The 13,672-nt window shown below is 40.9% G+C and overlaps 1 protein-coding gene across 1 annotated transcript; it reads left to right on the top strand.

The window, feature by feature from the left end:
* The first annotated feature begins 312 nt into the window (after positions 1 to 312).
* LOC132554840 (GATA zinc finger domain-containing protein 14-like) lies at positions 313 to 2,281 on the top strand. The gene is made up of 2 exons (XM_060219164.1): positions 313 to 322; positions 897 to 2,281. Exons 1-2 carry the CDS (start codon positions 313 to 315, stop codon positions 2,279 to 2,281), a joined length of 1,395 nt encoding a protein of 464 aa, XP_060075147.1.
* The last annotated feature ends 11,391 nt before the right edge of the window (positions 2,282 to 13,672 follow it).

The raw sequence follows: 13,672 nt of genomic DNA, 5'->3' as shown, positions 1-13,672 counted from the left end.
ATTACCACCCTACATGTGTACAGGTTAGGAGCCCCATTACCACCCTACATGTGTACAGGTTAGGAGCCCCATTACACACCCTACATGTGTACAGGTTAGGAGCCCCATTACACCCCCTACATGTGCACAGGTTAGGAGCCCCATTACACACCCTACATGTGTACAGGTTAGGAGCCCCATTACACCCCCTACATGTGTACAGGTTAGGAGCAGGTTTAGGAGCCCCATTACACCCCCTACATGTGCACAGGTTAGGAGCCCCATTACACCCCCTACATGTGTACAGGTTAGGAGCCCCATTACACCCCCTACATGTGCACAGGTTAGGAGCCCCATTACACCCCCTACATGTGTACAGGTTAGGAGCCCCATTACACACCCACAAATGTAATTGTTTTCAGATGACATGGGAATTCACAGCATATTACACTGAAGGAGTGATTAATGTGCTCCTAAGGTTTTTCTCATATTTATATTCATGTAGACTGACTACCACTAACTGTAATAGAGACCTTGAAACTTCCAGGATAGAAACAGTTTACAAGTTTGAAATTGTCTCAGGGTAGACATAAGTGTGATGTGTGACCCATTGATGACTGTACCCTGTCACCTTGTCCTGATACTAAACAACACGAACATTGGTTCTGCCACATAATCATGTTGTTAAAACAGGTGATTTTATTGTGTGTTTTGTTGTGTTTGATGTGAATTTGTTGATAAGACTGACAAAGAGCAGATTATAACTTAAATCTACCATCACAGTTGTTAAAGCTTAACTACTAGTGAGATGAAAGTCAAACAGCTGTAGACTGATGCTGGAAATGATGAAGACAGGTGAGAGTGGTACAAAACAACCCTGAGGCAAATATAGTACCAACCCTCAGTGTGCATCACAGACAATAAGTCTGACGACCACGCAAGCATCAGAGACGATGAAACTGACAACCAGGCAAACATCAGACACAATGAAACTGACAACCAGGCAAGCATCATAGACAATGAAACTGACAACCAGGCAAGCATCAGAGAAAATGACACTGACAACCAGGCCAGCATCAGAGACAATGAAACTGACAACCAGACAGGCATCATAGACAATGAAACTGACAACCAGGCAAGCATCAGACACAATTTAACTGACAACCAGGCCAGCATCATAGACAATGAAACTGACAACCAGGCCAGCATCAGACACAATTTAACTGACAACCAGGCCAGCATCAGACACAATTTAACTGACAACCAGGCAAGCATCAGACACAATGAAACAGACAACCAGGCCAGCATCAGACACAATGAAACTGACAACCAGGCCAGCATCAGAGACAATGACACTTACAACCAGGCAATCATCAGAGACAATGACACTGACAACCAGGCCAGCATCATAGACAATGAAACTGACAACCAGGCCAGCATCAGAGACAATGACACTGACAACCAGGCCAGCATCATAGACAATGACACTGACAACCAGGCAAACATCAGACACAATTTAACTGACAACCAGGCAAGCATCAGAGACGATGAAACTGACAACCAGGCCAGCATCAGAGACAATGAAACTGACAACCAGACAGGCATCATAGACAATGAAACTGACAACCAGGCAAGCATCAGAGACAATGAAACAGACAACCAGGCCAGCGTCAGACACAATGAAACTGACAACCAGGCAAGCATCAGACACAATGAAACAGACAACCAGGCCAGCGTCAGACACAATGAAACTGACAACCAGGCAAGCATCAGAGACAATGACACTTACAACCAGGCCAGCATCATAGACAATGAAACTGACAACCAGGCAAGCATCAGACACAATGAAACAGACAACCAGGCCAGCGTCAGACACAATGAAACTGACAACCAGGCAAGCATCAGAGACAATGACACTTACAACCAGGCCAGCATCAGAGACAATGAAACTGACAACCAGGCAAGCATCAGACACAATTTAACTGACAACCAGGCCAGCATCAGACACAATTTAACTGACAACCAGGCCAGCGTCAGACACAATGAAACTGACAACCAGGCAAGCATCAGACACAATGAAACAGACAACCAGGCCAGCATCAGAGACAATGACACTGACAACCAGGCCAGCATCAGAGACAATGACACTGACAACCAGGCCAGCATCAGACACAATTTAACTGACAACCAGGCCAGCATCAGACACAATTTAACTGACAACCAGGCCAGCATCAGACACAATTTAACTGACAACCAGGCCAGCATCAGACACAATTTAACTGACAACCAGACAGGCATCTGACACAATTTAACTGACAACCAGGCCAGCATCAGAGACAATGACACTGACAACCAGGCCAGCATCAGACACAATTTAACTGACAACCAGGCCAGCATCAGACACAATTTAACTGACAACCAGGCCAGCATCAGACACAATTTAACTGACAACCAGGCTAGCATCATAGACAATTCTGATAAGCTGTGGTTGGTAAATACACATGGTATCTCCATGTCTCTTCGTATGTCTAACCTGTAAGTGATTATCAGTGCAACACTTATTCAGTAAGTACATCCTGGACACAACCACTGGTCAAAACATCCAGAGGGAATCACAGGATTACTATAATGATGATCAGCAATGGATAGTCAGGCACAGGGGGACTCATTACAGATAGCAACTGACCACTAGGGGAGACATTACTTCACAGACTGACCATTTGGGAACATCAGTACAAGACTGACTGAGGGACACCAACACAAAACTGACCACTAAGTGACACCCACACAAACTTGACAATGACCAACAGAAAAGTGACCACTGATGGTAACCAAAAAAGACTCATCAATGAGGAAAACAAACAAAGACTCACTTGTGAGGGACACCACTTGGAGACTTAGACAGACTGATCTAACTGAGGGAAGCTAGAAATGGACAGACTGATCTGAGGGAAGCTAGAAATGGACAGACTGATCTAACTGAGGGAAGCTAGAAATGGACAGACTGATCTAACTGAGGGAAGCTAGAAATGGACAGAATGATCTAACTGAGGGAAGCTAGAAATGGACAGACTGATCTAACTGAGGGAAGCTAGAAATGGACAGACTGATCTAACTGAGGGAAGCTAGAAATGGACAGACTGATCTAACTGAGGGAAGCTAGAAATGAACAGACTGATCTAACTGAGGGACGCTAGAAATGGACAGACTGATCTAACTGAGGGAAGCTAGAAATGGACAGACTGATCTGAGGGAAGCTAGAAATGGACAGACTGATCTAACTGAGGGAAGCTAGAAATGGACAGACTGATCTAACTGAGGGACACTAGAAATGGACAGACTGATCTAACTGAGGGAAGCTAGAAATGGACAGACTGATCTAACTGAGGGAAGCTAGAAATGGACAGACTGATCTAACTGAGGGACGCTAGAAATGGACAGACTGATCTAACTGAGGGACGCTAGAAATGGACAGACTGATCTAACTGAGGGAAGCTAGAAATGGACAGACTGATCTGAGGGAAGCTAGAAATGGACAGACTGATCTAACTGAGGGAAGCTAGAAATGGACAGACTGATCTGAGGGAAGCTAGAAATGGACAGACTGATCTAACTGAGGGAAGCTAGAAATGGACAGACTGATCTGAGGGAAGCTAGAAATGGAAAGACTGATCTAACTGAGGGAAGCTAGAAATGGACAGACTGATCTAACTGAGGGAAGCTAGAAATGGACAGACTGATCTAACTGAGGGAAGCTAGAAATGGACAGACTGATCTAACTGAGGGAAGCTAGAAATGGACAGACTGATCTAACTGAGGGAAGCTAGAAATGGACAGACTGATCTAACTGAGGGAAGCTAGAAATAGACTGACAACTGATGGAGACTTAAGACAGATTGACATAACTCCAGGAAGCTAGAAACAGACTGACCACTTAGGGAGATCAAGAAACAAGAGGCATGCCACAAATTAATGAATATGGTTTGAATCAGCAGATACTACCACGCCAAAGTGAGTAAACAAACAAATAAGTTCCCTGACCCTGATCAGTGTTGTGTCTGGAGAAATGATTGGACATATATACACAGCTGACTCTGTGGTGAACATAAACCGTCTGACCCTGGACTGACCACCAGAGAATGCTGATACAATCTATATTGCACTATAATGATCAGCAACCAACCAGAGTTCTTTCCGTTACATCTACAATAGGAACATTTCAGCTATAACGCCATATTTACCTGACAACAACCCTATGTGTGGTAACAACCCTATGTGTGGTAATAACCCTATGTGTGGTAACAACCCTATGTGTGGTAATAACCCTATGTGTGGTAACAACCGTATGTGTGGTAGCAACCGTATGTGTGGTAACAACCCTATGTGTGGTAACAACCCTATGCTTGTTAACAACCCTATGTGTGGTAACAACCCGATGTGTGGTAACCACCTTATGTGTTGTAACAACCCTATGTGTGGTGTGTGGTGTGTGGTAACAACCCTATGTGTGGTTAACACCCTATGTGTGGTGACCACCTTATGTGTTGTAACAACCCTATGTGTGGTGTGTGGTGTGTGGTAACAACCCTATGTGTTGTAACAACCCTATGTGTGGTGTGTGGTAACAACCCGTCCCTTTTTAGGAATAATCTTTACAACAACAAACAAAAGTCAATTCATTGTCTTGAAATTTGTCTACCCCTAACATGTCATGGTCAAATTCAAACTTTGAGGGGACACATCAGGGATCAGGGAGAACCGTCAGACATGTAAGAGAACCGTCGGACATGGGAGAGAACCGTCGGACATGCGAGAGAACCGTCAAACATGCGAGAGAACCGTCGGACATGCGAGAGAACCGTCAAACATGCGAGAGAACCGTCGGACATGGGAGAGAACCGTCGGACATGCGAGAGAACCGTCGGACATGTAAGAGAACCGTCAGACATGCGAGAGAACCGTCAAACATGCGAGAGAACCGTCAGACATGCGAGAGAACCGTCAGACATCAGGAAATCAAAACACATTCAGACAGGTGACATCAGGAAATCAAAACATAGTGAGACAGATGACATCAAGAATTAAAACCATGGGTAGAAAAGTGACATCGGGAATTAAAAACGCATCTCTGGGGAGAGCTCTCATGGAATTACACAATGCTAGAATTATAACATACCACATACTCGGAGTCTTGATGATACCTATGTGTTTCTATAGCTGGTAGCTATCATAAACTGCTAATATACTTCACAGTACATAGATAACTTTGTCTGGAAAGTGTATGAAATTCCTATAACATGGACCTGTGTAGACTCTCCATGTAGTTGTTTACACCTACTGTATCAACTGTACTCCATAGACTATAGTATAACAGTGGTAATACTATCCTACTAATGCTATGTAGGTCCTATACTACAGATACTACAGCTGAGATGCATACCAGATTACTGAGCCTGGAAACACTCTCTGTTGTGTTAAATTATCCATGTAATGCTTTAGACTGCACATCATTTCAGTAGCCCTGGCATAAAATTTACACCAAATAACCTACCTTCTTCACACAAAATCCTGGGTTACATGTCTCCACACTTAATGTTAGTATAGCGGTTCCCTGTCACACACTCCTCCACACACCTCCTGTGACTCACACACGTCTTAATTAACCAACCTTCAAAATTAATGCTTACATTCTGTTACGTTTATGCTTCCATTACAAATGGATCGTCTCATTGTATAACTCAAGGGAGGACCAGGTTTGGATCAATATTTCACAACATTGAGCTGTCTCAGCAACCCAAACACAACTGTTGCCACACCCTGGGAGTGTTTACCAGGTTATCATGGTTCTACATCAGGAGCAGGTAAACAACACACCCTGGGAGTGCTTGCCAGATTATCATGGCTTTACATCAGGAGCAGGTAAACAACACACCCTGGGAGTGTTTACCAGATTATCATGGCTCTACATCAGGAGCAGGTAAACAACACACCCTGGGAGTGTTTACCAGGTTATCATGGTTCTACATCAGGAGCAGGTAAACAACACACCCTGGGAGTGCTTACCAGATTATCATGGCTTTACATCAGGAGCAGGTAAACAACACACCCTGGGAGTGTTTACCAGATTATCATGGTTCTACATCAGGAGCAGGTAAACAACACACCCTGGGAGTGCTTACCAGATTATCATGGCTCTACATCAGGAGCAGGTAAACAACACACCCTGGGAGTGTTTACCAGATTATCATGGCTCTACATCAGGAGCTGGTAAACAACACACCCTGGGAGTACTTACCAGATTATCATGACTCTACATCAGGAGCTGGTAAACAACACATCCTGGGAGTGCTACAACACACCCTGGGAGTGCTTACCAGGTTACCATGGCTCTACATCAGGAGCTGGTAAACAACACACCCTGGGAGTACTTACCAGATTATCATGACTCTACATCAGGAGCAGGTAAACAACACACCCAGGGAGTGCTTACCAGGTTATCATGGCTCTACATCAGGAGCTGGTAAACAACACACCCTGGGAGTACTTACCAGATTATCATGACTCTACATCAGGAGTAGGTAAACAACACACCCTGGGGGTGCTACAACACACCCTGGGAGTGTTTACCAGGTTATCATGGCTCTACATCAGGAGCAGGTAAACAACACACCCTGGGAGTGCTTACCAGGTTACCATCAGCCCATATCAGAAATCCTAGTCAGGGATGCTCCATTATGATCAATACTTGAAATAACTGTAGATTAATTGTAATCTTGATATCAGGAGTTTATGTCACCAGTATTGTGACAGCGTGATCACTCCTCCCCTACAGTGATGAGAGTCTCTATGACAGTGTGATCACTCCCCTACAGTGATGAGAGTCTCTGTGACAGTGTGATCATTCCCCTACAGTGGTGAGAGTCTCTGTGACAGTGTGATCACTCCCCTACAGTGATGAGTCTCTGTGACAGTGTGATCACTCCCCTACAGTGATGAGAGTCTCTGTGACAGTGTGATCACTCCCCTACAGTGATGAGAGTCTCTGTGACAGTGTGATCACTCCCCTACAGTGATGAGAGTCTCTGTGACAGTGTGATCACTCCTCTACAGTGATGAGAGTCTCTATGACAGTGTGATCACTCCCCTACAGTGATGAGAGTCTCTATGACAGTGTGATCACTCCCCTACAGTGATGAGAGTCTCTGTGACAGTGTGATCATTCCCCTACAGTGATGAGTCTCTGTGACAGTGTGATCACTCCCCTACAGTGATGAGAGTCTCTGTGACAGTGTGATCATTCCCCTACAGTGATGAGAGTCTCTGTGACAGTGTGATCACTCCCCTACAGTGATGAGAGTCTCTGTGACAGTGTGATCACTCCCCTACAGTGATGAGAGTCTCTGTGACAGTGTGATCACTCCCCTACAGTGATCAATGAGGAGGGAAAGCTGCTGTATCAACACTGTGATGAAAGATTGCAGAATGTTGCATGGAGGAAAAATCAATTAATAAGAGTACATGGGTTCACCACTGGGATACCTATGTCAAACCTTGATGAAAAAGGGCTCACCACTGGGATACCTATGTCAAACCTTGATGAAAAAGGGCTCACCACTGGGATACCTATGTCAAACCTTGATGAAAAAGGGCTCACCACTGGGATACCTATGTCAAACCTTGATGAAAAAGGGCTCACCACTGGGATACCTATGTCAAACCTTGATGAAAAAGGGCTCACCACTGGGATACGTATGTCAAACCTTGATGAAAAAGGGCTCACCACTGGGATACCTATGTCAAACCTTGATGAAAAAGGGCTCACCACTGGGATACGTATGTCAAACCTTGATGAAAAAGGGTTCACCACTGGGATACCTATGTCAAACCTTGATGAAAAAGGGCTCACCACTGGGATACCTAGGCCTGTTTAGAAAGGATACGGGCTTACCAATAAGACCCTGGTGTCCTAACTACAGGAACACGGGCTTACCACTGAGGTCCTTGTGTCCTAACTAAAGGGACATGGGCTCACCACTGAGGTCCTTGTGTCCTAACTAAAGAGACACGGGCTTACCACTGAGGTCCTTGTGTCCTTACTAAAGAGACACGGGCTCACCACTGAGGTCTTTGTGTCCTAACTAAAGGGACACAGGCTCACCACTGAGGTCCTTGTGTCCTAACTAAAGAGACACGGGCTCACCACTGAGGTCCTTGTGTCCTAACTAAAGGGGCACAGGTTCACCACTGAGGTCCTTGTGTCCTAACTAACGGATCAGGGGATAACAAGTCATGTCCCTGTGTCCTAACTAAAGGAATGGAAATCACAAGTTAGGTCCCTGTGTCCTAACTAAAGGGACAGGGGATAACAAGTCAGGTCCCTGTGTCCAAACTAAAGGAACAGGAGATAACAAGTCAGGTCCCTGTGTCCTAACTAATGGGACAGAGGATCACAAGTCAGGTCCCTGTGTCCTAACTAAAGGAAAAGAGGATCACAAGTTAGGTCCCTGTGTCCTAACTAAAGGAAAAGAGGATCACAAGTTAGGTCCCTGTGTCCTAACTAAAGGACAGGAATCACAGGTGAGTTCCCTGTGTCCTAACTAAAGGGACAGGGGATAACAAGTTAGGTCCCTGTGTCCTAACTAAAGGAACAGAGGATCACAAGTTAGGTCCCTGTGTCCTAACTAAAGGAACGGGAATCACAGGTGAGTTCCCTGTGTCTTAACTAAAGGGACAGGGGATAACAAGTCAGGTCCCTGTGTCCTAACTAAAGGAAAAGAGGATCACAAGTTAGGTCCCTGTGTCCTAACTAAAGGACAGGAATCACAGGTGAGTTCCCTGTGTCTTAACTAAAGGGACAGGGGATAACAAGTCAGGTCCCTGTGTCCTAACTAAAGGGACAGAGGATCACAAGTCAGGTCCCAGTGTCCTAACTAAAGGGACAGGAGATAACAAGTCAGGTCCCTGTGTCCTAACTAAAGGGACAGAGGATCACAAGTTAGGTCCCAGTGTCCTTACTAAAGGGACAGGGGTTCCCAACTAAGGTTCTAGGTTTAATTTGAAGTGACATTGATATTAGATCATTTCAATATGAAATGGAACCCATTTTAAGCCCAAAAATAAGTCTTCAGAAAACAACCCTGGTCATCTATCTCTCAATATCAACAGTATCACAGTAACTTGTCATCTATCTCTCAATATCAACAGTATCACAGTAACTTGTCATCTATCTCTCAATATCAACAGTATCACAGTAACTTGTCATCTATCTCTCAATATCAACAGTATCACAGTAACTTGTCATCTATCTCTCAACATCAACACACAGTTACTTGTCATCTATCTCTCAATATCAACACACAGTTACTTGTCATCTATCTCTCAATATCAACACACAGTTACTTGTCATCTATCTCTCAACATCAACAGTATCACAGTAACTTGTCATCTATCTCTCAACATCAACACACAGTTACTTGTCATCTATCTCTCAATATCAACAGTATCACAGTTACTTGTCATCTATCTCTCAATATCAACAGTATCACAGTAACTTGTCATCTATCTCTCAATATCAACACACAGTATTGTCACAGTCTCAATATCTTGTCATCTATCTCTCAATATCAACAACAGTTACTTGTCATCTATCTCTCAATATCAACACACAGTTACTTGTCATCTATCTCTCAATATCAACACACAGTTACTTGTCATCTATCTCTCAACATCAACACACAGTTACTTGTCATCTATCTCTCAATATCAACACACAGTTACTTGTCATCTATCTCTCAATATCAACAGTATCACAGTTACTTGTCATCTATCTCTCAATATCAACACACAGTTACTTGTCATCTATCTCTCAATATCAACAGTATCACAGTTACTTGTCATCTATCTCTGTCATCTATCTCTCAATATCAACACACAGTTACTTGTCATCTATCTCTCAATATCAACAGTATCACAGTAACTTGTCATCTATCTCTCAATATCAACAGTATCACAGTAACTTGTCATCTATCTCTCAATATCAACACACAGTTACTTGTCATCTATCTCTCAATATCAACAGTATCACAGTAACTTGTCATCTATCTCTCAATATCAACACACAGTAACTTGTCATCTATCTCTCAATATCAACAGTATCACAGTAACTTGTCATCTATCTCTCAATATCAACAGTATCACAGTAACTTGTCATCTATCTCTCAATATCAACAGTATCACAGTAACTTGTCATCTATCTCTCAATATCACACAGTTACTTGTCACAGTAACTTGACTTGTCATCTATCTCTCAATATCAACAGTATCACAGTAACTTGTCATCTATCTCTCAATATCAACAGTATCACAGTAACTTGTCATCTATCTCTCAATATCAACAGTATCACAGTTACTTGTCATCTATCTCTCAATATCAACAGTATCACAGTTACTTGTCATCTATCTCTCAATATCAACACACAGTAACTTGTCATCTATCTCTCAATATCAACAGTATCACAGTAACTTGTCATCTATCTCTCAATATCAACAGTATCACAGTTACTTGTCATCTATCTCTCAATATCAACACACAGTTACTTGTCATCTATCTCTCAATATCAACAGTATCACAGTTACTTGTCATCTATCTCTCAATATCAACACACAGTTACTTGTCATCTATCTCTCAATATCAACACACAGTTACTTGTCATCTATCTCTCAATATCAACACACAGTTACTTGTCATCTATCTCTCAATATCAACAGTATCACAGTTACTTGTCATCTATCTCTCAATATCAACACACAGTTACTTGTCATCTATCTCTCAATATCAACACACAGTTACTTGTCATCTATCTCTCAATGTCAACAGTATCACAGTTACTTGTCATCTATCTCTCAATATCAACAGTATCACAGTTACATCTGAAAAAATAGAAAATTATGACCAACACAAAGAGTGAATTCCAGCAATCACATGGATTGGATGTTGACTGATCCAGTGTCTGAAAGCATACAACAGCCAGACGCTAGAAACGAAGACTTGAAGTCTGCCTCTACGAAGGCTGCATCCTACGTCAATAATTGATCATGTTCAGCGAGAAGCGATACAGACTCTTTAAACTCTCTGTGTTACCATATCAAAATGCAAATTTTTCCAACCACAAAATCTGACGGTGTCCTGCTAGCATTGTCAGCTTTATCACAGGAAAACAGTTACAATAAGCTGAAATTACAAAACACATTGTGGGGTAAGACTTTAGTCTTAAATCGTCTTAAAGTTTGTATATTTCATTTTATATCAACTTGACTGAAAGTAAATAAAGGGTACTTCTGAAAATTGTATTAAATAGAGGTCTTAAGAATGGAAAATTTAATTTGGCAACTGCTGATAAGCCAGTGTTTTTTATTAAGTGACTATGAAATATATGTACAGATATGTATAGTACACTTATTCAGCATTAAACTATACTGACTCATAATACCAGCATCTGTAGACGTTAAAATATATATATTGTATAGTACACTTGGTCTGTAACAAGGGAACAGAATATTTTATGTAGTATCAGGGCTCTCGATCTGCCAGATTTGGGGCCGAATTCCCAATGCAAAATAGTATCTTTTCTCCCAATTCAGACCCAAAGTTTTCCTAATTCTAAGGAAACCGCCATTATTTTTCCCATTTCTAAGGGTCCCGGGCCCCAGTCCCAAAATGGGGTATGAGAGCCCTGAGTATCATTGTCGCAAACTGTCACAACTTTTCAGAGTGGAGGTATATACTATAATGAATCAATAATTATTCTATTTTGTTGTTATCATATAACTTGTATATACTGATGACATGTAAATGACACAATTGACCTGTAAAATGGAAGTTTTGTCAATACTACCTAAGATTATCTGAAAAGACAAGGGTGAGCTTGCCACAATTAATAACATGTTAATATGACAGAAATAAAACAATAAAAAGATAACAGTTCCCTATTGATGTTAACTGTATATCAAAATCACAAGTTGTACACAATAACCCTATGTATATATAGTTGTGTACAACAACGTGTATGTAGGTGTATACAACAACATATGTATATATATTTGTATACAACATCATATATATATATAGTTGTGTACAACATCATATATATATATATATAGATATATATAGTGTGTACAACATCATATATATATATATATATATAGTTGTGTACAACATCATATATATATATATATATACATATATATATATACAGTTGTGTACAACATCATATATATATATAGTTGTGTACAACATCATATATATACAGTTATGTACAACATCATATATATATAGTTGTGCACAACATCATATATATATAGTTGTATACAACAAGTGTATGTAGTTGTGTACAACATCATATGTGTGTAGTTGTGTACAACATCATATATATAGGTGTGTACAACATCATACATATGTAGGCATGTACAACATATATATATAGTTGTGTACAACAACATATATATATAGTTGTATACAACAACATGTGTATATAGTTGTGTACAACAATACATGTGTGTAGGTGTGTACAACAACATATTCTATACAACTATACACACAACATTATTTGTATACAGAGAAATAAAGATTTAATTTCTGTACAGCCACCACTTAAACACAATTTCATATGACCTCAGCACAAGCTCCATTGCTGACAGTCAAACCAGACAGAATTTACCCTTGAAATTCTCTACAATAGGTGATGTTTTGTCACCTTGTTCTTTGTTGGAAGGTGAAGTTTGTATGTATACACAGGATTTTACTGGAGTTTCCAGTCATAAGAGACTTTTAAAATATCCTGTCTTAGAGCTTACAATGAGGTAATTAGGATGTGTTTCACGAATCTGATGTACAGAATGAACAAATGTAACCTTTGTATTCACATAAATTAAACAACACTGAAGACAGTTAATAAAACAGAATATCATTTTACACATAAATAAAATCTTCTCCTTCTTAATCTCTTCCATGAGTAATGTAACCATGCTTAAAACATCACAAAGCTATGACATTATAATCAATATACATTCAGGTAATCACAGCTCTGGTAGGTGAACTTACAAGTGTGATAATATACATGTATGTAATGGGTGTTATTACACTGATAACAGGGTAGTTACGTAATGGGTGTTATTATACTGATAACAGGGTAGTTATGTGATGTGTGTTGTAACACTGATAACACAGTAGTTATGTAATGTGTGTTGTAACACTGATAACACAGTAGTTATGTAATGGGTGTTATTACACTGACAACAGGGTAGTTATGTAATGGGTGTTATAACACTGATAACAGGGTAGTTATGTTAAGGGTTTAATTACACTGATAACAGGGTAGTTATGTAATGGGTGTTATTACACTGATAACAGGGTAGTTATGTAATGGGTGTTATTACACTGACAATAGGGTAGTTATGTAATGGATGTTATTATACTGATAACAGGGTAGTTATGTAATGGGTGTTATTACACTGATAACACAGTAGTTATGTAATGGGTGTTATTACACTGACAACAGGGTAGTTATGTAATGGGTGTTATAACACTGATAACAGGGTAGTTATGTTAAGGGTTTAATTACACTGATAACAGGGTAGTTATGTAATGGGTGTTATTACACTGATAACAGGGTAAAAATGTAATGGGTGTTATTAC

The sequence above is a fragment of the Ylistrum balloti genome, unplaced genomic scaffold (genome assembly GCF_031769215.1).
Source record: "Ylistrum balloti isolate Yb309-2 unplaced genomic scaffold, AGI_CSIRO_Ybal_v1 Utg370448, whole genome shotgun sequence".
NCBI lineage: Eukaryota > Metazoa > Mollusca > Bivalvia > Pectinida > Pectinidae > Ylistrum > Ylistrum balloti.
This window is presented reverse-complemented; position numbering and strand designations above follow the sequence as displayed.